The sequence below is a fragment of the Chiloscyllium punctatum genome, chromosome 1 (assembly GCF_047496795.1).
Source record: "Chiloscyllium punctatum isolate Juve2018m chromosome 1, sChiPun1.3, whole genome shotgun sequence".
In the NCBI taxonomy this organism is placed as follows: Eukaryota; Metazoa; Chordata; class Chondrichthyes; order Orectolobiformes; family Hemiscylliidae; genus Chiloscyllium; species Chiloscyllium punctatum.
The window spans coordinates 6,190,540-6,215,673 of record NC_092739.1 but is presented as its reverse complement, the minus strand read 5'-3'; the positions used below and the strand labels follow the sequence as shown (position 1 = coordinate 6,215,673).

General features: G+C 41.5%; 2 protein-coding genes across 4 annotated transcripts in view; both read left to right on the top strand.

Moving 5' to 3' along the window:
- The window catches only part of fhip1aa (FHF complex subunit HOOK interacting protein 1Aa), a 192,056-nt gene that overhangs the window by 98,978 nt on the left and 67,944 nt on the right, over positions 1 to 25,134 (top strand). For all 3 annotated transcript variants that reach the window (XM_072553768.1, XM_072553356.1, XM_072552582.1), the window contains one exon: positions 5,252 to 5,875. In XM_072553768.1, coding sequence (XP_072409869.1) covers positions 5,252 to 5,875 — 624 coding nt within the window. The remainder of the gene's footprint in view (positions 1 to 5,251; positions 5,876 to 25,134) is intronic.
- On the top strand, positions 21,348 to 22,800 carry LOC140462119 (general transcription factor II-I repeat domain-containing protein 2A-like). The gene has a single exon (XM_072556021.1). The coding sequence runs from the start codon at positions 21,636 to 21,638 to the stop codon at positions 22,341 to 22,343; it is 708 nt and encodes a 235-aa protein (XP_072412122.1). The 5' UTR covers positions 21,348 to 21,635; the 3' UTR covers positions 22,344 to 22,800.

Here is a 25,134-nt window from a genome sequence, read left to right as displayed (position 1 = left end):
GAATGGGTCTGGGTGGGTTGCTCTTTAGAGGGTTAGTGTGTACTTGTTGGGCCGAAGGGCCTGTTTCCACACTGTAGGGAATCTAATCTAATCTAATATTCTGTTCACCAAACAATTTAATGTCAAATTTGACCTGCATTGAATTTCTGACAATATGTTCATATCCTCACTGAGACCACCTGTTTCCACCCATATAACGTTGCCTATATCACCTCAGCTGTTGCTGAAACCCTTGTTCATGTCCTTGTTACCTCTGGACCTAACTATTTAATTTTATTCCTGGCTAGAATCCCACATTCTACTCTCTGTAAACTATCCAAACCCTATATGTTTACTTGCACCACGTTCTGGCCACCCATTGGCTGCTGGACAAGCACGGTGTTGCTTTTTAAAAATTCTCACCCTTTCTTTAACCCTCTCCAAGGCCTCATCCCTCCCTATGTCTTTAAATTACTCCACTCTCTCAAACCTCAGGACTTTACACTCCTCGAATTGGGGCCTTTTGCACATCCTGGGCTTTCGTTGCTGGCTGTGCGCTGAAGGTCTCTCTTATTTCCCTGCTTTTTTACCTCTGCCCCTTTAAGGAATTCCTTAAATTTGTTAAAACCTATCTCTCCACGCAAAGAGTGTCTCATCCACAAACAGCAGTGGATGCTGGATGACTGGTTAATTTTCTAAAGGAAGACAAATGCTTGTTAAGCAAAGTTGTTAAGGGATATGGGCCAAAGACATGGAGCTAGGCTACAGATCAGCCATGATCTCATTGAGTTGAACAGGCTAGAGAGGATGAACGAGGTGAAAGTGAGGACTGCAGCTGCTGGAGATCAGAGTCAAGATTAGAGTGGTGCTGGAAAAGCACAGCAGGTCAGGGAGCATCCGAGGAGCAGGAACATCGATGTTTTAGGCAAAAGCCCTTCAAAAATTCCTCCTACGTTCCTGTGTTTGATCATTTATAGTCTAAGATCCCTTTATTTGTCAAGTTTTGTTTCATGAAGCTCCTGTGGGATATTTTAGTACTTTAAGATGCTCTCTAAATGCATGCTTTTGTAGAAATCTTTGCAGTGTTGTTTTGCTTTGCTTTGGACAATATTCTTAATGTTACCTATCTTGTTCTGCCGAAATGCCAAGGTGCTTGCTATCAAAGTTGCAGTTTTATTAAATTATTTCTGTCGTGGCACTGCTGTTAGTTTTAAACATCCTTGTAAAGTTGGTAGAAAACCGTGATGACAGCAGGTTCTCATTCAGAAACAAATTCAAATAACTAGGGAGTTTTGACAAGTCTTTTGGGTGTTTTCTATAAATAACCCAAGAGCAGAGAAGCTCACTAAAAATTAATGTGACTTTAGCAGATGATGTTGATAATTTATGCCTTTCTCTTGGCCCTGAAATTTTGTGTAAAATCTGATTCTGCTGTTCTCCTTTCCATTGGTGGTTCGGTGCTCCTTAAAGCTATGACATTTCACCTTGTGCTTAAATGATGCTTTTACTCATTGTGGGTAATTTTTTAACTGTTACTATATAATAATTATTTGTTAGCAGTCCTGCATTGGTGAAGAAACAGCAGTATGAGCTAAACAAGTTGCTTGCCATAAGAATTCCAAATAGAAATATGTTCGACATGTCTGTGGATTGTGTTTTTCTAAATCTTGGGTTGAGTCATAAATATGTCGGGGGGTGGGGGGGAAGAACTCAATAAAATGCAGATGTTGGGGCTCTGAAAAAATAACAGGAAATCCTGCAAACACTCAGCAAGTTTAGCTGAACCTGCAGAAAGAACACCGGCTATTTGTTCAAATAGTATTACAGTTAGTGATATACACCAGAGCCAAGGGAGGGTCCAAATTCCACATGTGAATTAAGGATTCATCTGTTCTCTCTGCAGATGTTGCCTAACCTGCTGAGTCTTTCAAGTATTTTTGGTTTTGATTTTTAAATGTGCTCACTTTAGATGGTATAAGATTAACTGGGTTCCATTTGTGTGGCTATATATTTTTAATCCATGTGGCATCGATTAAAGTTTAGTCCATATGAAGGTGCTGGCCGTGATGTTCCAAAATTCTCTAGCTTCCAGTGCAGACTGACTCACTTTTCTTCAATAGTTACTGAGTCAAAGGTGGATAATGCAGGGAACTTGAGGCCAATTGGGGCTTGCATTGTTGTCTGGGAAATAATTGTAATCTTTTTTATTCAGATAATTTTATTGATATATTTGGAAAGCCACTGGATGATTAGACAGAGTTTTACAAAATACATTATGTTCGACAATTTTTTTTTTCCCCCAAGTGTTACTAGTAGGTAAAGGGGAGCCAATGGATGTGGATTTTCAAAAAACATTGGATTAGATGCCATGTGAAGATTGAATATGCATGGTTAGGGTTCGTGGGACTGGGACTAATCTAGTCACATTGTTGGAAAATGACTTAACAGGCAGTTGGCAGGGAGGAGCATGACATTTTTGATAGGCCATGACCAGTAGAGTGCCACAAGGATCAGTGTTGGGCCCTCAGCTACTTCCAGTCTATATTAGTGACTTAGACACCACGATGAAGGGTAATGTATCCAGGTTTGCTGCTGATACAAAGCTAGGTGGGAATTTGAGTTGTGAGAGACACAGCTGCAATGCAGATATAAACAAGTTAGTGGAAACAAGGTGAAAGATAGGAGTATAATGTAGGGAAGTGTAAGATTCTTCTCTTGGTTGCGCAAATAAAAATGCGAAAAAATTTTTCAAAGACATGAAGCTATCACATGTTTATATTCAACAAAGCGTGCGTCAATTTTTACAAGGGATACTGAAATTAGAATATAATTACAGCTTGAAATGAACATGGTAAATCGCATGTTGGCTTTTTCTTCAAGGGACCTGGGCACCAGAACAAAGAGGTCTTACAGTACTGTAATAGGTAGGGATTTAGTGAGCATTGTACACCATTCTGGTATCCATATTGAAGAAAGTTGTACTTGCTATGGAGAACGTACAGTGAAGATTCACAAGGTTGGTTCCTGAGTGTTAACCAATGGTCAGCAGCTGAGTAAGTTGCATCTATACTCTCTGGAGTTTCAAAGTATAGGAAGTGATCCTATTGTAGTACGTACACACGCTCCTGAAGGCTTGGCAGAGTAGGCACAAAGAGATTGCTTGCCCTGCCCAGGGAATCCTGAACAAGGGGACACAGTCTCAGCATACGAGATCCATCATTTAGGAAATTTCTTATCAATCTTTGGAATTCTTTGCTCCAGCTTCTTCACAGTTGTTATTTTCAAGACTTGAACAGATGTATTTTTTTTTAGTATGTCAGGGAGTCAAGGGAAATGGGGAGTGGGCAAGGAAGTAAAGTTGAGGTGAAAGATCAGCCAGGGCGATATTGAGAAGGAGCGAGACCTTTATAGTCAACTACTGCTAATGTTCCTTTTGTTTTTATGATGGATTTAACTCAACAGCACAAAGCCTTGTACTAAATGATTCATCAAACCTGAAATATATATCAATCCTGTAGACACTGGAATCATAGAACCCCTACAGTGTGGAAAGAGGCCATTCAGCCCATCAAGTTGGCACCAATTCTCCAAAGAGTATTTGCCCAAACCCAGTCCCCCTACCCCATCTCCATAACCCTTCATATTGCCATGGCTAACCCACACATCCCTGGACACTACAAAGTAATTTAGCATGGCCAATCCACCTAAACTGCACATCTTTGGACTGTGGGAGGAAACCAGAGCACCCGGAGAGAACCTATGCAGACACTGGGAGAATGAGCAAACTCTACACAGTCGCCTGAGGCTGGATTTGAACCCGGGTCCCTGGTGCTGTGAGGCAGCAGTGCAAACCACTGAGCCACCGTGCCACCAAATTAATTGTTTCTCTGGATGAAGGGTGGTTCATGCATTCTTGGGCTTTAATTTGGTAATACACTAGCTATCACTTAAAATCATATGTACATGCTCGATTATCCTTGATTAAGGAACTTTACTTGATCTGGGAAGCTAATTCACTGTTTAGAAGAGATGAATTCTCCAGTTTGTGTTTCATGACAAAGTTGAGTTCTATTTTCAGTGTGTGAGCACTGCTGACTAAACCAGTATTTAGTGACTTGAGAACAGTACTGTTGATGTCCTGTCCACAGAAGCTAACTTTCTAGAAAATATCATTATTTTTCAATTTCAATTTACTGACTTTTTGAAGGCTGTTTTCTAAAGAGGAGTGGAAGTGTGAAGAAGGTGCTGTCTTTCCCAACACCAATGAAATTCCCTCCCAGTTGCTCTGTAATCAATGTTTTGTGATCTGGTTTTCTTTACCTCAACTTCCCACCCATATTTCAAAACAGACGTGTTAGACAGGATGGTTTTCCAGGTGCTTTGTCACATTTATCCAGTACGTCATTGAGGTAAAAATCACACAACACCAGGTTTGATTGGCAGCACACTAGCTTTTGGACAACCACCTGATGAAGGAGCGACACTCCGAAAGCTAGTGTGCTTCCAGTTAAACCTGTTGGACTATAACCTGGTGTTGTGTGATTTTTAACTTTGTACACCCCAGTCCAACACCGGCATCTCCAAATCATCATTGAGGTATGTGGTCAGGGTGGTGTTAGGTTTGACTCCCTTTACTGGGCCCAGTTTGTTGATCGCATCTGGTTTACTTTCACATACTGCAGATAATGTAATGGCACTGAGAATAGAGGGGAAAATCCAGTCAGGAGTTTGCTTGTTATCACTCTGGGAGGTGTTGGCCTGAGGCTGTTATCACTAGGCTATTAATCTAGAGACCCCAGCAATGTTCTGGGCACTTGGGTTCGAATCTTGCCATGGCAGATGGTGGAATTTGAATTCAATAAAAATCTGGAATTAAGAGTCTAATGATGACTGTTGTCAATTGTTTAAAATATCCATCTGGTTCACTGATGCCTTTTAGGAAAGGTAACAGCAATTCTTCCCAATCTGCCCTACGTATGACTCTAGATCCATAGATTGACCCTTACCTGCCCTCTAAGCACACTCATCCCATGAATGATTTTTTTAAAAAATGCACAATGATTAATTCAACCCAATCTGCCCTCATCCAGTGATATTTTATATTCACTTCCCAATACAGAGATTATTGGACAGCAACATTGCCTGCAGCCTTCACTATCCCAGGGATGCTGATGCTCATCTTAGTTCTGAGGGGAGGCCTGAACTTGTATAGCTGCAGATTACTCTTTGGTGATGTGAATAATGTCAACAAATGTTATTTATTCGTGCACAGGTGGTGAAGATCTTAGAGAGGTACGACCCACTGAAAAACTCCAGTGCCAGACACGGGAGTATCCCTCCTGATGAAGCCAGCGCCGTTCAGAATTATGTTGAGCACATGATCTTTCTGCTGATTGAGGAGCGAGTCGAAGATGCTTCCATGGGTCCCATCCTGGAGTTTGTGGTGACAGAAAATGTCATGGAGAAGCTTTTCCTTTGGAGTCTTCGAAGGGAGTTCACAGACGAAATGAAAATCGAGCAGATAAAAACCTATGAAATGTTGGTCACCCAATGCCATCAGCCTTTGCTCCACCACAAGCCAATCTTGCGGCCCTTAATGATGATGTTAAGTGTGTGCTCTGGGACGACTGCTCCCAAGGTGGAAACTGAACTGGTCTTACTCCTCAATCAGCTCTGCTCCATCCTGGCTAAGGACCCTTCTACCTTGGAGCTCTTTTTCCACACGAGTGAAGACCAGGGAGCAACAAACTTTCTCATTTTCTCCTTACTGATTCCCTTCATTCACCGAGAGGGGGGAGTGGGACAGCAGGCTCGAGATGCTTTGCTGTTTATCATGTCCATGTCGGGTGAATATGATGTGGCAAAACACATTGTGGAAAATACATACTTCTGTCCGGTAAGAGTTTCAACATTTACTGCTAGTAATTGTGGCTCCTTTATGATTGGAGGAAACCGATCACCGTTATTATGTGCGTAGTTATTGTGGCAGTATTGAACATGAATCTTGCTGAAAATGGTACATTTTGTTAGGACAATTTGCAAGACTACCAATAAAAAGGGAAAGCAGCATTTATTGTGTATAAGAAGAGAGCTGATTGGTTAATGTGTTGCCATAGCCAGTGTACCAGTTAAATAATGATTGATAGTTAAGTACTAAGTTTTAAACCATACAAGCTGACTCTGGTCAAGGCATTGTCCTAAGAATAAACCAGACAATGGTTGTTGCAGTAAAGGACAGGGTCTTATGTATTAATGTATGTAACTTCTAGTATAGGCTGAACTGCAAGCCTGATTGATCATGATCAATCAATTGTCAGCATAATTCTTAACGCAATCAAGATTATGCAGCAAGTGTTGTCCAATCATGTAATCACATCGAATCTTCAACAGTCTGTTGTGAATTTTGCAACCATGGGTATGGGAAGTACTTTGTTGTAAAGAACTAAAAGAAGATGCTGTTTGATATGATCTACCAGTCTTTGGGATGTGCAGTCAGAATTAGAATTAGAATCCCTACAGTGTGGAAACACGCCCTTCAGCCCAAGTCCACACCAACCCTCTGAAGGGTATCCCACCCAAATCCATTCCCCATTACTCTATATTTACCCCTGACTCATGCAGCTAACCTACATATCCCTGAACACTACAGGCAATTTAGCTTGGTCAGTTCACCTGACCTGCACATCTTTGTACTGTAGGAGGAAACCGGAGCACCTGGAGGAAACCCACGCAGACACAGGGAGAATGTACAAACTCCACACAGACAATCACTCAAAGCTGGAATCGAACCCAGGTCCCTGGTGCTGTGAGGCAGTAGTGCTAACCACTGAGCCATCGTGCCACCCCACATTACTGACACTGAAATTCATATCCCATATTAATCACTTGTGTGATAGATGAATATCTGTTGCTTGGACAGCAGTATCCAGTTAGGGACGAATGCCACTTGTATTGCTACTGCATAGTATTGTGAAACGGTGGCTCAGTGGTTAGCACTACTGCCTCACAGCTACAGGGTCCTGGGTTTAATTCCCGCCTGCCTGTGTGGAGTTTGCACATTCTCCCAGTGAATGTGTGGGTTTCCTCCGGGTGCTCCGGTTTCCTCCCACAATCCAAAGATGTGCAGGTTATTTGATTTGGCCACGCTAAATTGCCCACAGTGTTAGGTGCATTAGTCTGGGGTAAATATAGGGTAAAGGGGAATGGGCTTGGGTGGGTTTCTCTTCAGAGGGGTGGTGTGGCCTGTTTCCACACTGTAGAGAATCTACTCTAATCTAATCTCATCCAGCCTCACCTGTTGCTTAAATATTTGAGATACTTTCCACTTTTGGGGTCATCTGAGGTCGATTGTGCAGGACTAGAGGTCCTGGCCTTTGAATGGCACTAAGCCCATTTATAAGCTTGTGTGTTATACAGTGGAAAATATTGGATCAGGATAATTATTGTCTCATCTAGCATGGATGCTTGCTTTCCTCTTACTTTGGTATTTCTTGCAAATTTTCCTAATAAGTTCAAGCTTCAAAATGTATCTTTTCAGTGACATGCAAATTGCGTAAGAATGATAAGATCTGAAGAAACTGTGTGGTTAGTAATTCCTGTTCTGTAATTCAGTAAGCTTCCACTTCAGCTGTTTGTTGTGCTTTATGAGGACCAGCTCTCTTGACCCCCTCGGTTACCTCTTGAGTGGTTCGGTTGCTTTGCCTGATAGAGCACAAGTTGCCTCCACTTCTACATTGACACTTTTTGGCCAATCTGTGCTAATGTATTCTCCTTTAGCTCAGCTCCTGTGAAGAAGCTTGCAATATTTTGTTACGTTACGATCACTATACAAACAGAAGGAATTGTTATACAATTATGGGATCTGTCACTACTTGGATGTGCCATCTAGTCAGCTACACAGCTTTATTGTATTTGAGGTGAATTCCATCCATGAACTGGCTTTTTTCCATGAAAGTAAACATATCCTGGTTTACACAGTCCCTCTGGTATGTTCAGCAGAGCAAGGCAACGGCTTATATAAAGGTCTGCAGACTTACAATTAACCATATTGCTCTCAGTACTGAGGGATTCTAGTTGCAAATAGAATGTCACACAATATCTGAAGAAGATTGTCAAAGCACATCTTCAGTAAATCTTATATTATGCTCACAACCAAATGTCACTGTATCTATTCATTGAATAATGCGAATACAATGAGCCTTCTATACAACCATTAGTTATATTGGATCCATAATCCTATTTAATTAGCAATATACCTGAGAGCACATTTATGAATTCACTTTGTGTGCGTGAAGTTCTGGACTGAAAGCACAAATTTCTTCTCAGATTGTGGTTTATCTTTGAAATTCAGTACTCCCGAGAGCAGTGAATGCTGGATCATTGGGTCAACAGGTCAGTTCAAGGCTATCTTAGGCAGATGTCTGACCCAAAAGGAAGTCCAAGGTTATGAGAAACAGGTAGGAAAGCAGAGTTAGGGACATACTCAGATCAGGTTTGATTATTGAATAGCAGAACAGGCTAAAGGGGCTGAATGGCCTCCTCTTGTTTTGTTTGTTCTTCTTCATAGAATCTCTTCAGTGCAGAAGTGGGCCATTCAGCCCATCAAATTTGCAGCAATCCTCCGAAAAGCATCCCACCAAGACCTGTTGCCCCGTTTTCCCCCTCAGTCGAAGCAAAATGCTCAGAGAGACAGTGTAGTTTTACCTCCTTCATCTTTATTCCGGGCCCTGGGGGAATAGAGAATGATCGCTTATGTGCACAGGGACATGAGTTCAGTCTTCTATAGAACAGCAGTTTCTCAATGAACTATATAGTCATTTTATGGGGAGGAGCATCCAGATAAGGCATCATGCATATTGAATGGGTGACCGTTACAATTAACGAGTGTCAATAGTAAAGATAAAGCCAACTGCTGTTACACAATGAATAACTGGTTTCATATAATGAATACTTTTCCCCTTATTAATCGCCTTTACATACTGAATGCTTCTTCATCTTGTTAAATGGCTCTACATAATGAATGCTTTTCCACCTTGTTAAGCCATTACCCTTGCATCCAGCACCCATTGTTAACAGTAAGTTATCTAAGGTGAGTCATGCTCAGTTGAACCTCTTGTTTCACAAAACACAGAACTTGGCTCTTTCCCTGCCTGCTTATACCCTATACACATTCTCATTCCCTCCTTTTATCATTTCATGATAACCACCGAGATGGCACTATCAGCTTTTATGAGACTCTGCCAGTATTTAAACAAGTTATTGACACAGAATACAATGATTATAACAACAAAAATTACTGGTCTGTTGCAATACATAGAATTTGAAGAATCCTTCCATGTGGAAAGAATTCACCAGTAAAGTTCTTAAATCCACGGTCCTTAGTGACCACTCCACCCCCTCCAGGTTGAGTGGAAATGAGCCAGTTCTCCAAAATCTCCTTCAGTAAAGTCCAACCTGAAAACAAAATCCAGTCTGTCCTTCTGTATCACTGCACGGAGAACTCTGAATTCTTGAATAAGGGCAGTTAAATACTTAAAGCTGATGAGACTTCCATCCTTGTGGAGATGCTTCAGATGGAGGATACCAGCGCATCTGAGTGTGCAGTACAGCAGCAGGCTTGGTGAACGCTGCGTCTGCTCCCGCCCTGCTGTTAAATGTAACAAAGCCAACTGGCTGTCGTGATGTTAGCTTGATCAGTGAAACTTCATATCCCTTAAATGATCGAAAGACAAGGTAAAGCTCACGTGGTTTAATATCCACAGGAAGGTCACTGACAAAAAGCATACAGATCTCCTCTTCACTGTTGTTAGCTTCTTGACTTTTCATGCTCATGACTGGGAAGCTGATTGGATCAGTTGGATCAGGTTGTGGAGGGGTGGACAGTGGTCCAAAGGCATGCTTTACCTGTGAATGGAGAAACTCGAGAGATGATGTTCACTGCTGCAAGTATCTCAGCATTTCCTCTCTCTCGTTCCTTCCTTGCCAAGGTGGTATCAGGACGAAGACTGTCCCATATTTAACTACACTAAACTGTGGCTGCCTAATCCAACATTCTTTGAATTATTGAGTCTGTTACTCTGTTCACTACTTATGACATTATCAAGTTTTGTACAATCTAAATTGTATTGCTTAAACAAATCAGTCAATTATAAACAACAATCAGTGGTCCTAAAATCAAACCTTCGGGGACCTCATTCAGGTTATTCAAAAATTACTTTTCTTTAACAAATTAATACTTGGCTAATGTGAAAGCTGTCAGGAAAAGTATTTCAAACATCTGGAACAGCAAGAAAACAACAAAATGTTTCCTGTGGCTTAGCCATTGAAGAGGCAGTTTCAGTTCAGATTTAAATCTCAAATACTTGTGGGAAACAAATGCAGAATATATTAAAATATGTTCTCCAAATGAATCTTCCCAAATGAAACAGTTGGAATTAGAGTGGCAACTTTGGGAGAGATCACCATTCTTTGAGTTTACAGTATGAAGGGGGCCAATGAAGTCTTAACAAAAATTAACAGAATTTAAGTAGCTCAGCCTCAAGTTCTGATATTCTCTTAAAATCTTAACAAAACATCAAACTCAAAATGCACTTTTCTTTTTGTGAACACTCTGCATTAAAAACACAGCAGCAAAGATAGTTTAATACAATTCTCTCATCTGGTTAAAGCATGACCACAGACCCCATTTTTTTCTTAAACAGGCATTACAGAATTTCAAACACGTCAGGTGTTCAAGGCACTCAATCAATTAGTCTTAGTTTGATATTTTTAAAAAGGACATACTTTTGTACTATTTCAATGTAGAAACAAAATCTGTCTCATTACATAGCTCACAAAACACATTGAATTGAGATCCTAATTTCAACAAGGTAAAACAGTTACCTAAAAGGATTTTCTGAATCAGTATTTTAACAAGCTAGAATTTTTAAACATCAAACACTCTCAGCATGGCACAATTTACATTCCAACTTTCCCTTTTCAATCCAAGTGTTAGTATAGCCCTCATTTCTTGTGTTTATTTATTTGCATCCGTCACTGAAATTACCCTCACAGCAGACCGCATGGTGCCGAAGTCCAAGCCACTCTCTTCCCCCAAAGCAAAGACTCTCAGAGCCTCAAATTTTGCCACTAGGGGACTTCAACCCCTTTCTCACTTTACTCCTCACAGGAATCAAACCTCAATTAAACCCAGAGGGTTCGAATCCCACTTTACCCCAGAGAACTTGAACCTCAACACAACGCAAGAGACTTGATCCTCAGTTAAACTCAGGGGACTCAAACCCCAGTACAGCGCAGAGGACCCAAACCTCAAGTAAACTCACCCAGGGACTCGAACCCCAAGACAGCGCAGAGGACCCGAACCTCAATTAAACCCAGGGGACTCGAACCCCAATACAGCGCAGAAGACCCGAACCTCAATTAAACTCACCCAGGGGACTCGAACCCCAAGACAGCGCAGAAGACCCGAACTTCTATTAAACTCACCCAGGGGACTCGAACCCCAAGACAGCGCAGAAGACCCGAACCTGAATTAAACTCACCCAGGGGACTCGAACCCCAATACAGAGCAGAGGACTCGAACATCAATTAAACCCAGGGGTTCTGATTAATTCCCAGCGGTGGGGTTTGGATTTTAATGAGGCTACCTTCCCAGTGTGCCCTCCTGCCTCTGGTTTTCCACCTTGCCATCCAGCCAGATTGACGGGCCTGCAACAAGTTGAAGGCTTCTCTTTACGGAAGCAAGGCAGAGACGTGAAACTCTTCAATACGTTATTGGCCTGCAATATTGAAGATGATGATTTCAGTTCATTCAACCTGGTCACTTGTGCACCAGTACCAGAAAGACCTGCCGTGGAAAGTGCTGAACTATTTTAAAAATCTCTCCTGATGCTGGAGTTTACCCACCACTACCCAGTCTGGCCTTAATGTGACTTTGGACTTTTACAAAATTGCTGACAACACTGTTAGTGTTGGCAGTAGATGCTGTCTTGCCAGTGTTGCTCACATTCCAAGAATTGGAAAAAAAATCCAAAAAAAATGATCTTTTAAAAAGAATCTTACCCATCCATAAAAGTTGGTAGGATGGTAAATAATGAGGGTAGTGTAAACTGCAGAAGGATATCAATGGACTGGTCAGTTAGACAGAACAGTGGCAAACGGAGTCCGACTTGGAAAGTGAGAGTTAACACAGTTAAGAAGGCAAGGGATTACACAGTGAATGGTAAGGTTTTCAAAAAAGTACTTGGTGTGCAGATCTACAGATCCTGAACATAACAGGGCCAGTGGCTTAAGGTGGCACATGGGATCCTTGCTGTTACTAGTCACAGCATAGATTATAAGAGCAGGGAAATTATGCTGGAACTGTTTATGTGCTGATTTGGCCACACATGAAGTACAATGTGCAGCTCTGGTCACCACGTTATAGGAAGGTTGGTGCTAGAGGTGGTGCCGAGGAGATTCATCAGGATGCTGCCTGGGCTGGAAGGACTGAGCTCTGAGGAAAGATTGAATAGGCTGGGCTTGGCTTACTTGGAGCAGTGACGATTGTGAGTGAACCTGATAACAATGAATAAGATTTGAGGGTGGATACAAAGGCTCTTCCCCAGTAGTAGGGAAGCAAGTAACCAGGGGGCACAGATTTAAAGCTAAGAGGAGAGTTGAGGAGGTTTTTCTTTTGGAGACTAGTGGGAGTTTGGCTCTCACTGCCTTGAAAGGGTGGCTGAGTCAGAAATTCTCTCAATATTTAAGGAATATTTAGATACTCACTAGTGTTGCTATAGCACCCAGGATTCTGGACCAAGATCTGGAAAATGGGATTAGTTTAGTCAGATCCTTGTTGACTGGTATGCCCATGATGAGCTAACTGGCCACCTCCCGTACTGTAAATGTCAGTGAGGCTGTCAGTAATATAGTAATAAGGGGTGGCACGGTGGCTCACTGGTTAGCACTGCTGCCTCACAGCGCCAGGGTCCCAGGTTCAGTTCCAGCCTCGGGCTGTGTGGCGTTTGCACATTCTCCCAGTGCCTGCGTGGGTTTCCTCCGGGTGCTCCGGTTTCCTCCCACATTCCAAAGATGTGCAGGTTTGGTGAATTGGCCATGCTAAATTGTCTATAGTGTTCAGGGAAGTGTGGGTTAGGTGCATTAGTCATGGGAAATGTAAAGTTATAGGTTAAGAGGGTGGGTCTGGGAGGGATATTCTTCGGAGGGCTGGTGTAGCCTGTTTCCACACTGGAGGTGTCCTGTGATTCTATGGTTCTAACGAAGTTTATCTGCAATTTGGACATGACTTAAAATCAGAGGAAATGTGTATTTTACTTTTTATCCTGAACCTGCTACTTTAATGCTGGGCTATTAATTATTGTTGTACTAAATGTTACCATAAATAATTAATGGGTACTTTTGACATGTTTCTATATACAGCTACTTATAACTTCTCATTGAAACCCAAGTTATATCTCCTTGTCTTTGTCCTTCTAGTTTTCACCTCAACAGTTTTAGTATTTTAAATTCAGATCCGAAAAAGCCATATATTCTGATGTTCATCTGAAATCCTTGTGGCTTACTTTGTGTTCCTTGAGTCTCCTAGTTTTGGTTCCCTGCAGCTAAAGCATGTTGTCCCCTTCTCATAAATTCACTTGATATCTATCTCCTCACTGGAAAATGTTAATTTTGTTGGGCAAAACCTTTCAAACATCAATTTGTCATGTTATGTGTTGAATACTTCTAAGTGCGATCCACGGCACTTCCCTGTTGCTACAGACCAGACGAGTATATTAACAGGGAATCTTTTTAACAACTAGCCACTCATACCATTGATAGCCCCATTGGCCGAGTGACCGTGACCTCCTTGATCTTTTCTTTATTTCTAATCCCATTTATTACATTATATTTGTCTCCCTGCTGTTATGCTCCTCCAATCATTTACCTCCTGCAGAAAACAGCAAAACATTTGATTAATGTATTTCCCTTGCACTTGGGGTGAGTTGGTTAAGGCGGTCAGTGGATTCTGTGAGATGTTCCTTCTGTTAAAATTAGCAGATGGAAATTCCCAATGAGCCAAGTCTGAGTTCCCAATATGTGTTCAAGGGCACGTGGTGCAAATTTATGAAATAAAGTTGCTCTTTTAATTAAAATAACTGCAAGTGATTAGATATTCTTCACTTGCCCTAGTCTGATTGCTTTTAATTTGTTGATTATCCTTTGTGTTTGTGAAGGACATAGGAGATTGCATACATCATTCTCCCTCCTCCTTCAAATGTGGAACTGAATCTTGGTGCAATTACTCTTGCCTTTCTGTTGTCTCAAATACAAAAATTCTCTCGACTGCATCTGTCAATCATATGGAGCCAGTGTGGGTCGCATTCAGCTCTGTGTGAAAAATGGGAAAGATATTGAAAATAAATGGCAAAAAAAATTACAAATGTGTTCTCTCTGCAACTCCTATATTGTAGTTATTGTTTTAATGCCTTAAATGTGTGCTTTGTAATTTGTGCCAACTCTTCCCACTGTCTTTATCGATTTAGTTGTTAGTTGCTCGAAAGACAAAGTTGATCTTTTGACGGCTTTAGTCTTTGCTAAATCCCTCCGTGCTGCTCCAATAGGATCAATCCTGAGTTTTATTCCTCTGATTCCTCCTTCCTCTGGTTTCAACAGCAATTCTAACCTTGAGGGCATCCCTTCAGTGTGTGTCTCACTAAAACATTGCCTGTAGGATTTTCTTATTCCCAGTATATTTTAGGTCGATTGATAACTGTTTACTTCAGCCTAAAGAAATTTGGTCTGTTGTACTGTTCCAGCAATACTATACTGTATTGACATGACACTGTTGGAAATTCAGGAAGCTGCTTTTAACTCCTAAATTAGGAATTGATTTGAAAGTTCTGAACCAGTGGTATGAATAATAAGGTTGGCACAAGTTTTACTTTATTCATTCATGGAATGTGGGCGTTGCTGGCTAGGAGGGTATTTATCACTCCCATCCTAACTGTCCAGTGGGTAGTTAAGAGTCAACCACGTTGCTATGGATTTGGAGCCAGATGTCAGCCAGACAGGGTAAGGATGGCAGATTTCCTTCACTAAAGGACATCACTGAATCTTTTGGGTTTTTAACCAGGGTGGCTCAGTGGTTAGCACTGCTGCCTCACAGCACCAGTCACCTGGGTTTGATTCCACCCTTGGGTGACTGATTTGATTGTGTGGAGTTTGCACATTTTCCTCATGTCTGCGTGGGTTCCTCCAGATGTTCCAGTTTCCTCCCACAGCACAAAGATGGATTAGTCAGGGGAAATACAGGGTTGCAGGGATCGGGTCAGGGTGTGGTCTTGGGCGTGGATGCTTTTTGGTGGGGGTGGGGGGTGGTGTCGGTGTGAGCTTGATGGGCTGAATGGCCTGCTTCCACATTGTACAGATTCTACAATCATCGTTCATAGCAATCAGCCGTGGCGACCATGTGACCACAGTTTATTGCTTTCCCTGATTCCACTGACTTATATGCATTTCCAAAAACCATTTGATAAGGTATTACATACTTCGTTAGGCTTGTCAGTAAAGTGTGTGTGCATGGAATTCGGGGTGAGTGACAAGTAACAGCAGATACCAATTGGTTTGGAGAGAGAAGGGGTCAAAGGTAGTTAATTAGCTTAACAGATGACACAATAGTAATGTTCCACAAGAATCAGTGCTCTGCATATTTATATACACGATTTAGGTGGCTAGATGGATATATAATTGGCAGGAGACAGAATAATGGTGGAGGGTTGCTTTTCGGATTGGAGGCTTGTGACCAGCGGTGTTCCACAGGGATTAGTTCTGGGTCCTCTTTTGTTTGTTATTTATATAAATGATTTGGAGAAGAATGTGGAACACCTGGTTAGTAAGTTTGCGGATGACACCAACAATGGAGGCATAGAGGACAGTGAAGAAGGTTTTCAGAGATTACAAAGGGATCTTGATCAAATAGGTCAATGGGCTGAAAAATGGCAGATGGAGTTCAATCTGGATAAATGTGAGGTATTGCATTTTGGTACAACAAACGATTAATGATAGGACCCTGACTAATGTTGTAGAACAGAGGAACCTAAGGATGCAGCTGCATAATTCTTTAAAGTTTGCATCACGCACAGCCAGGGTGGTTAAAAAGGCGTTAGGCCCACTTGCCTTCTTGCTCAACCCTTTGAGTATAAGATTTGGGACATCATGCTGAGGTTGTACAAGACATTAGTGAGGCCTCTTCTGGAATACTGTGTCCAGTTCTGGTCACCCAGTTATCAGAAGGATATTATTAAGCTGGACAGGGTTCAAAAGATGTTGCCGGGAATAGAAGGTTTGAGTTATAAAGAAAGGCTGGAAAGGTTGGGACTACTTTCTTTGGAGCGTAGGAGGTTGAGAGGCGACCTGATAGAAGTTTACAAAATGATAAAAGGTATAGATGTAGTTAATGGTAGTTGTCTTTCCCCTAGGAATGAGGCATTTCAAGACTAGTGGGCACATTTCTAAAGTGAGAGGAGAGAAATTTAAAAATGACATGAGAGGCTAGTTTTTGTTGACAGAGGATGATTCGTGTGTGGAATGAATTTCCTGTGAAAGTGGTGGTACAATTACAACATTTAAAAGACATCTGGATGGATATATGAATAGGAAGGGTTTGGAAGGATATGGGCCGGGTGGTAGGTGGGACTAGTTTAGTTTGGGATTATGTTTGCCATGGACTTGTCGGACCCAAGGGTCTGTTACCGTGCTGTATGAATATACGACTTTAAGTACGGTTTCAAAATTTGCATAAGGCACTGAATTGGGAAGTACGGTTAACGCTGAGGGAAACTAAGGCTTGTACAATCTTGCCAAATGAGTGTATAGTTGGCAAATAGATTTTGAGTTCTGATGAAAGATCATTGGCCAGAAATGTTAAATCACTTTCCCTCTCAAGAGATGCTACCTGACCTTTTGAGTATTTTTAACCTTTTCTCTATTTCCTTCAGATTTAAGGTACCCACAATGCTTTCTTCATTTCAAGGTAGGTAAGTGGGTGGTGACAGGTGGGTTAACAATATTCATCTTCCTTGGAAAATAAGTGTCTAAATTGGGATGGAGGACTAGCGCAATCTGGGAATGCAGATGCATAGATCACTAAAGATGAAGGTCCATAATTCAATTAAAAGAAACAAACTTTGTTTTAGTTGTGGAGGGATGGAATTGAAAAGCAGAGAGCTTGTGCACCAGAATCATTCCCTGACCAAGTATTAGGTGAAATGAATTTCAAATGTCCATGGGCTGCGGAATATTGACCAGGGCTGTTTAGGGAGTCAAGGACTATGGAGCATAGCCTAAACGTTAGAGCCCAATACCTCCAGGCAAAACAGGATTAATCAACACTTGGAAGCGCTGATTGATCAGGAATAGTCAGTTTGGATTTGTTTGACTAATTGAAAAGTTTTTTGAAAGGTGTCTGAAGATATTGATGCGGATAATGCAGTTGATGTGGTTTACTTGCACTTTGGTAAGGCCTTTGACAGGTTCCCCCATGGAAGGATGGTCCAACAGGGAAGAGCCCTTGGGATCCAAGGCAAGTTGCCAAACTGGATCAAAAACTGACTTCCAAGTAGCAGGCAAAGAGTGAAGGTGTGGGGTTGTTTTTATAATCGAAAGCCTGTGACTAGCGGGGTCCCAGAGAGCTGCCTGAGAATGTGGTGAAGGCAGATATTCTCTCTACATTTAAGAAACATCTGGACGAGCACTTAAAATGCCAGGGTAGAGCAGGGTTGTGGACCAAGTGCAGGCAAATGAGATGAGTGTAGTTTGGCATTTGGTTAGCATAGACATAGTGGGCTGAGGAGCTTGTTCCTATGCCATTTGACTCTGTTCCTATGTGGTTAAGTAAGAACTCTACATAGATTTTTAATCAGTAAGGAAATCGAGGATTAGAGTGAAAAGGCAGGAAAATGATGTTGAATATAGTCAGATCAACCATAACCTCAGACTCATTAAGGCAGATGGCCTACTCCTGCTCCTATACTGTATGGGCTTAAAAGGTGATTGGAAATTGTAATTATCTTCTGCAACTGATAGCTCAAGAATGAATAGTTAATTTAGCAAACTAAGACATCTGTTAACAAAATATATTAAAAGATATCGGACAAAGATGAGAGTGTATGAAGTTTGTTCGCAGATTAGCCATGATCCCACTGAATAGGCTCAAGACCTTAACTTTGGACCACTCTGTGACTATGTACATTATGCCCTGGTTTCTTTCTGACTGACGCTAACAATACCAAATTGATCTTATTTCTCAAGCTCTAACCAATCATCAATATTTACTTTTGATCATCTTTCCTTTTTATATTAACTTATATTCTTGGTCCTGTTGCTTTGATGTTCAATACAAATCCCATTCCCCTCCATTGCAAAAGAAATGGTTTTCTTCTTTTGTGCTAGAGTGTTACTTACCCATCAACAGCTCAAATCACATGTCTGTCCAGCTCATGTGCTTTCTTAAAGGGTTACTCTCCCGGTCAGCGCTGCCCAGGGAACACATCACCTTTGTGCCAGGGACAGGAAATCGAGGTGCACACTGGAATTCCCCACCCGTTTGTATTGTCCTGGTTTCTCTGGGCTTGCCCAAAGGGACAGACTTAAGCTGTGCCTATATTGGATAGAGGTTATGCAGGAGAGTTGGAAGGGATGTTCCCAGTCTCTCCATCTTTGTTTTCTGGCTGTTCATCTAATTTCATAGATACTGAAAAGTTGGCGATACCCCACTCAGGGTCCTAGGGAAATGAGTCCTCTTCAGATGGGACGCTCAATCTCATAAAGCTATAAACTGACTACAGTCTGCAGCATGAGGGATTCATCAGAGATCTAAACATAGCTCGAGTACGTCTTTGATACTGTCTGATCACATGGCACGTTCTTGACGGCCGAAATTCTAATGGGGTGCTACTGAACCATATCTCGTTCAATAGTTCATATACATTATTTAGTTTGCACTGGTCTGGTTTCCAGTCCTTGTGTCAAAAGAATCTGGTTGTGGGATTTCTATCGAGATCTTTTGGCTGCTTTGGAGAACAGCTGAAGGAGGATCCTGAGGCAGTTGCTCATCCTGTACCTTGTAGGCTCCTAGTTCTGCCTCAATTGCCCGGATATGCTCTGACCTGCCAATGATCAGGGTATCCTAACCCAGGATCAATAACATGCATTTTCCTGGTTAGTACTAAGAGGATCAGGCAGAAAGGCTTTCTATCACATAAAGGTCATTATTCAAGCCTTGACTTCCTGAAAGTATGCTAGGATTTAAGAAATGAAAACTTCAATCTGCACTAATGCATTAAAAGGAGTGACATAGGAGACTGAAATTGCAGCCAATTATGTCTATTCATATTCCTATTCATGTTCCCATCCAGATGTCTTTTTCATTGCTTTACTTGAGTTTTTTTTCCTCTTCAGTATTCAGTTGTTAGCTTTGCTGATTTGTCTCTACAACTGCGGCATAATGAGCCAGGGGGGTGGGAGAAGACAGGAGAGAAGGCAGCAACACGAGTAAATTGTACTGATTGGATGGATTGAGTTGGTTCAAATAGCTCTTGTAGTCGAATGGTTGCATTGCTGACACCACAAGCATTTGTAAAAACCATTAAAATTAGGAAATGGTGCTTTTGTTAGCTCAATGCCAAAGTGTACTTCTGAGATTTGGGATGAAATATTTCCTGTACTTGTTACCAGTGGGTTTCAGCAGTATCACCCAGTTTTCATGAAACAGAATTGTCTCTAATTTGGCCCTAATTGTAGGAAGGCCACAGCATAGTAGGTAAGAAACATGGAAAGAACGTTCTACTGGAGCTTTAGGCAGTGCTTCTCTGAGATCGGGTCAGGGGCCAGACGGGTCAGGGGACTGCCTTCCTCTGCATCTGAAGTGCTGTATCTGACTTGAAAGTGCCGAATGCTGAAACTGTCTCTAAAATAGGGTAAGCGCCATTCTTCAACACAACATACTCTACCTTTTGTAACAGAAACCAGAAAATTGGAGCTATGTATGTGGTGCAGGTCTGGCCTGTTCCCTGAGTCTTTGCTAATGCAGTCACCAAGTTATCTTCCACTTCATCTGGAGATTAAAGAAGGACTGTGTGCACAGGGGAATCTTTTATAAAAGTTCTAGATAAGAGGGGGAAGAATGTGCCCAATGTCATCTTCATACTATTGGCCACCTTTGTATGCAACTGCACCTGGCTGTGTGTATACTTTCAGTATGCAAATGCCAAGTGTCACTATTTACGGAGGTTCTACCTGACCCCGGTGTTGCGAAGGATGGGTTTGGCCTTGTTGCTATGGAATGCTCTCAAGGTTGTTGGACTGTTCTGTATCATCTGTTCCTTGCGGAAAAATTTGTAAAGGAAGACACCTTTGACCAAAAGTGCATCAGAAAATGGCTAGCACGTATCATCCTCAAGACCCTGCAGGAAAAGCAGAGAGTGGATCCTGTCGCGTGGTTCCCATCGGCAGGCTGTCAGAGTTGTTTAATAGAAAACCTTGTTGCTAGAACTTTCCAGGAAGTATCAAGACATTGCTTAGCTGGTGATGAGAAGGGCACTGCCCGTCAGATCCTTCATGCATGCCCAGTGTCTTGTACAGCACTGCACACTGCCCTCGAAGCAGCTGCATTGGCAGGGAGACTAACACACATCCCCTTCTGGAATGGGCCTTTGCACAGAAGGTTTGGAGAGAGATGGAGTGGTTTTTGTCAAGATTCGCCCCGAGCAGCTCTGTCTCACACGACTCTCTGCTCTAGAGGCTGTTGCGTGTGACGTGCATTGAGCCAAATATCGAATGCACCTGGAAGACCATCAACATGGTGAAAGATGCTCTTCTGAAACCTGTTGGTCTTCCTGTGCAAAAAGCTGACCTCAACCTCGTGTTACAGACTGGTGCATTCTAAAGGCCAGGACTCCTTGCTGAGGGATGCACTGAAACCTGGGGCAGCTGTCATAAGGGACAGTGGGGAAAGTTCATCATCTAAGGCAGATGTGGGCATTTTACGGCCCGTGGACCATATCCGGCCCTTTGGTCATTCCTGTCCGGCCCACATGAGGTCAATCTTAAATTAGAACATAAATGAAAAAGTATTTACACCATGCACGCAATACAACTGTGTTGCTTTTGTTTTGGAAAGGATGCTTTTTTTATTTACGTATGGGCGTACATGCGCATGTAAGTACGTGTGTGCGTGAACAGCTAAAAGTGATGCTTGCTGGCTAGTCCTCAAAATGTCAGCTCACGCCAAGACAAGTCATGTCATATTCCACAAAATCGCCAGAAACAGTAAACCGTTTTTTGTTGCAGAGTTTATTAAGGACTGCTTGTTGGACTCTGCAGAACTAATATGCCCAGGGAAAAAGGAGGCATTTGAGAATGTGCCCCTCTCCCGACGCACTGTAATGAGAAGGATTGGGGACATCGCCAGAAATCTGGAGCTTCAGCTGCAGCACAGAGCGGTCAACTTTGGTTTTTTTTTCCTTGGCTTTGGCTGAGAGCTGCGACGTACGTGACACAGCGCAGATACGCATCTTCGTACGTGGGATAACTACGGACTTTAAAATCATGGAGGAGCTGGCAGCCATGCAGTCAATGAAAGGAACAACTGGTAATGATATGTTCACGGAGGTAAATGCATGTTTGGACACGTTGGGACTAAAATGGGACAAGCTGGCGGGTGTGACAACGGATGGTTGTCCAAATCTAACGGGAAAAATATTGGACTCTTAAAGAGAATGCAGGATAAAGTGACAGAAATTGACCCTGAACAGAAATTGGTATTTTTGCATTGCATTATACATCAGGAAGTGTTGTGTAAGTCAGAGTTAAAAATTAACCATGTGGTTGATGTTGTAGCTAAAATAGTTAACTTCATCAGGCCAAGGGCTTTGAATCACAGGCAGTTTGTTTCACTTTTGGAGGAAAATGAGACTGAACATCGTGACAAAGACTACCACACAGCTGTCAGGTGGCTCAGCCTGGGCAAAATGCTGAAAAGTGTATGGGACCTGAAAGAAGAGATTCAAGATTTCTGTGTAAAGAAAGGGAATGGCATTCCACAGCTTTCAGATACAGACTGGATTGCAGACCTTGGTTTTGCTGTTGATGTGACTGCACTTATGAATGAACTAAATGTGAAACTGCAGTGCAAGGGCCTTTTTGTGCATGAACTGTATAACTTGGTGAAGGCTTTCATGAGAAAGTTGCAGCTTCTCTCAACCCAAATGGAGGACAACATTCTCACCCACTTGCCAACTCTGAAGGAAGCTGCACCTTCAGCTGATCACCTCCACAGGGACTCATCTATGTTAGAAGCACTGCATGGTGAATTTTCAAGACTTTAAAACAGTTAAGAATGAAATGCACATGATTTTTTCCCCATTTACATGCAATGTGGAGAATGCACCTGGTGATGTTCAGCTTAAACTCCCTGACCTGCCGTCTGACACATTTCTGACAGAGTACTTTAGGTCAGTCTCACTGCTTGATTTTTACTCTTCCCTCAGAGAGGAGAACTTTCCACACATGAGCAGGCCCAGAAGATTCTAGTCCTCTTTGGATCTACCTATATTTGCGAACAGACATCCTCAGTGATGAAGTTCAACAAATCCAAATCCCGATCCTCTATCACTGATGATCACCTCTCGGCTGTCCTTCACATATCCACCTCAGGCATTCACCCAGATTTCAGTGTACTTGTTCAAGCCCAAAACAGACTGGAATTTTCTCAGTAAACAAGTAAAATGAACTGAAAAACATCAAAAGCACTTATTGCTTTTTGTATAGAGTTGTTTGTTGTTTGTAATACTGAACAATAATGAAACAACTTTTCATTATTGGTTTGTGTGATTAACATGTTAAAAATAAAATGAAATACTGAAATTATTGTTTTTACTGTTTATTTCTTCTATATTTGACCTACTCCACAATTTCATGTCTTTATTGTAACAGAATATCCGTATTCTTTTGATTATAAGTTTCAGTGCAAAACAATATAATTTAGTACTTTTTACAATGGGAGAGAATTAATACTGAGCAGAATTATGTTCAACTTATTGTTGGTTCGGCCTCCAACACAACTCAGGTTTCTCATGTGGCCCCTTGGAAGAATTAATTGCCCACCCCCTGCGGATGTATAACCAGGGTCCATCCTCTGTGCCTCAAATGTATGTAAATAATATGTAAAAAATGCCTTTGGGTTTCGCAACTGCAGGGAATGTCAGATTCGAATGTTTTTTCTCAGTTCTAAGACTATACAGAAATGCTTCGGTATCTGTGTCTGTATAGAATGATTTTTTTTTAATGAATAAAGTACGTTTTTGCAATTGAAACAAAAACAAGAAAACCAGAGGACTTGTATCACTTGTGATGTCCATAGCAAAGTTTCAAGTTTAATAATGGTTCAAAAAGAACTAGTTTTCCACATTTTGCAAAAGGTGTGTTTTTTTTTTCCAATTTTTTTTTGCAGGTCATCACACAAGTAGGTGGATTGAAAGTGGTGCAAAATGTGTTTGTTAATTTTTTTTGTCTTACTCTTTCATGGGGTGTGGGCATTGCTGACAGACTGGTATTAATTGCAAATCCCAAATTGCCTTGAATGGAGTGGCTTGTTGGGCCATATCAGAGGGTAGTTAAGAATGGGTATGGACTCACGTGTCGAGCACGAGGAAGGATGTCTGATTTCCAGTGAGCCAGGCAGGTTTTTACGATCATCAGTAACAATTGCATGATGTTCATTATTGAACCGAGCTTCAGAATCCAGATTGATGAAGTTAAATCCCATCAGCTGCGATGGTGAGATTTGAATCCATGTTCCCAGAGGGCCTGGAAGGATGACTAGTCTGTTGACATTATCACCATTACCACCCTCTCTACTATTAGTGTAGTTACTCACATTGACAAATAGATGCGTTTTTATTGTATGCTTAATGTTTTTCATTCCAAAGAGTAGCTGAAATCTTACTAGGAGCACACCATATTGTCTCAAATTGATATGCAGAGAGACAATTCATCATTGTACATCTGGATTGTGGCATGTTTCAGAAAACCATTTGAACCAGAATATATTAGTCTTGCTGTGACCTTGAAAAAGCATCTCTCAGTTTTTTCAGAGGTGAAATCTGTTTTTCTTCTACAATTCACTGGTACTTCATGAGATTGTGTTTATTACTTCACTTGTGCTTTTTTCTGTCCATTACTGTTTGTAGAGGTTTGTTGCTGAACTTGATTCCAGAATTGAGATCGAGTCAAACAGCACTGGAACAGACCCTACAGCCAAACTTGTCCGTGTTGACCCGGTTTCCTCAGCTAAACTACTCCCATTTGCCAGCTTTTTGGCCCATATCCCTCTAAACCTTTCCTGTCCATGTGCCTGTCCAAGTATCTTTTAAATGTAATTGTCCTCAACTCTACTCTTCCCTCTGGTAGCTCGTTCCATATATGCACAGCCCTCTGCGTGGAAAAAAGTGCCCCTCAGGTCCCCTTTAAATCTTTCATCCCTCATCTTTAACCTGTGCCCTCTAGTTTTGGACTCCCTTACCCTGGGGAAAAGATCTTCTCTATTTGCCTTATCTGTGCCCATCATGATTTTATAAATCTTGATAAGGTCACTGCTCTCTTGGGGATTTTGGTTTTCTGTCGTGTGATAATAACTAAGTAGAGCTAGTTACCTCAGTTGTTTAGAGTATGGGCCTAAATAATGCTAGTTAATAAGTTTAAACCCTTTTTGTTCTGAAGTAATGCATGATTAATTTACTCATGTAATGATAGACAGAAATGAGAATGAAGCAATCTATGTTAGAGCTTTTTAAAAGACATTGAATGTTTTTAGAATTGCTGTTTGTTGTATGATTTGAGAAATTTCTAAATTTGTTTCTAAGTCCTAAAGCAACATTTTAATTGATTGTAGATAACCAACGTAACAAAGTCAGATAGAGTGAACTTCATCTTAATTAACAATGTAAATTGGGTGTTTTAGCACTGACCACTCCCCTGTACTGGGTTTGGTGCATTGATAGCTCCAATAAATTATGATTAAAGATTGAATGGGAATCACTATTTCAAAAGGAGAAAATTAGACTAACAGTGTTTTATAAAATACAAAATGGGCTGATGTGATATGACTGAAACAAGAAT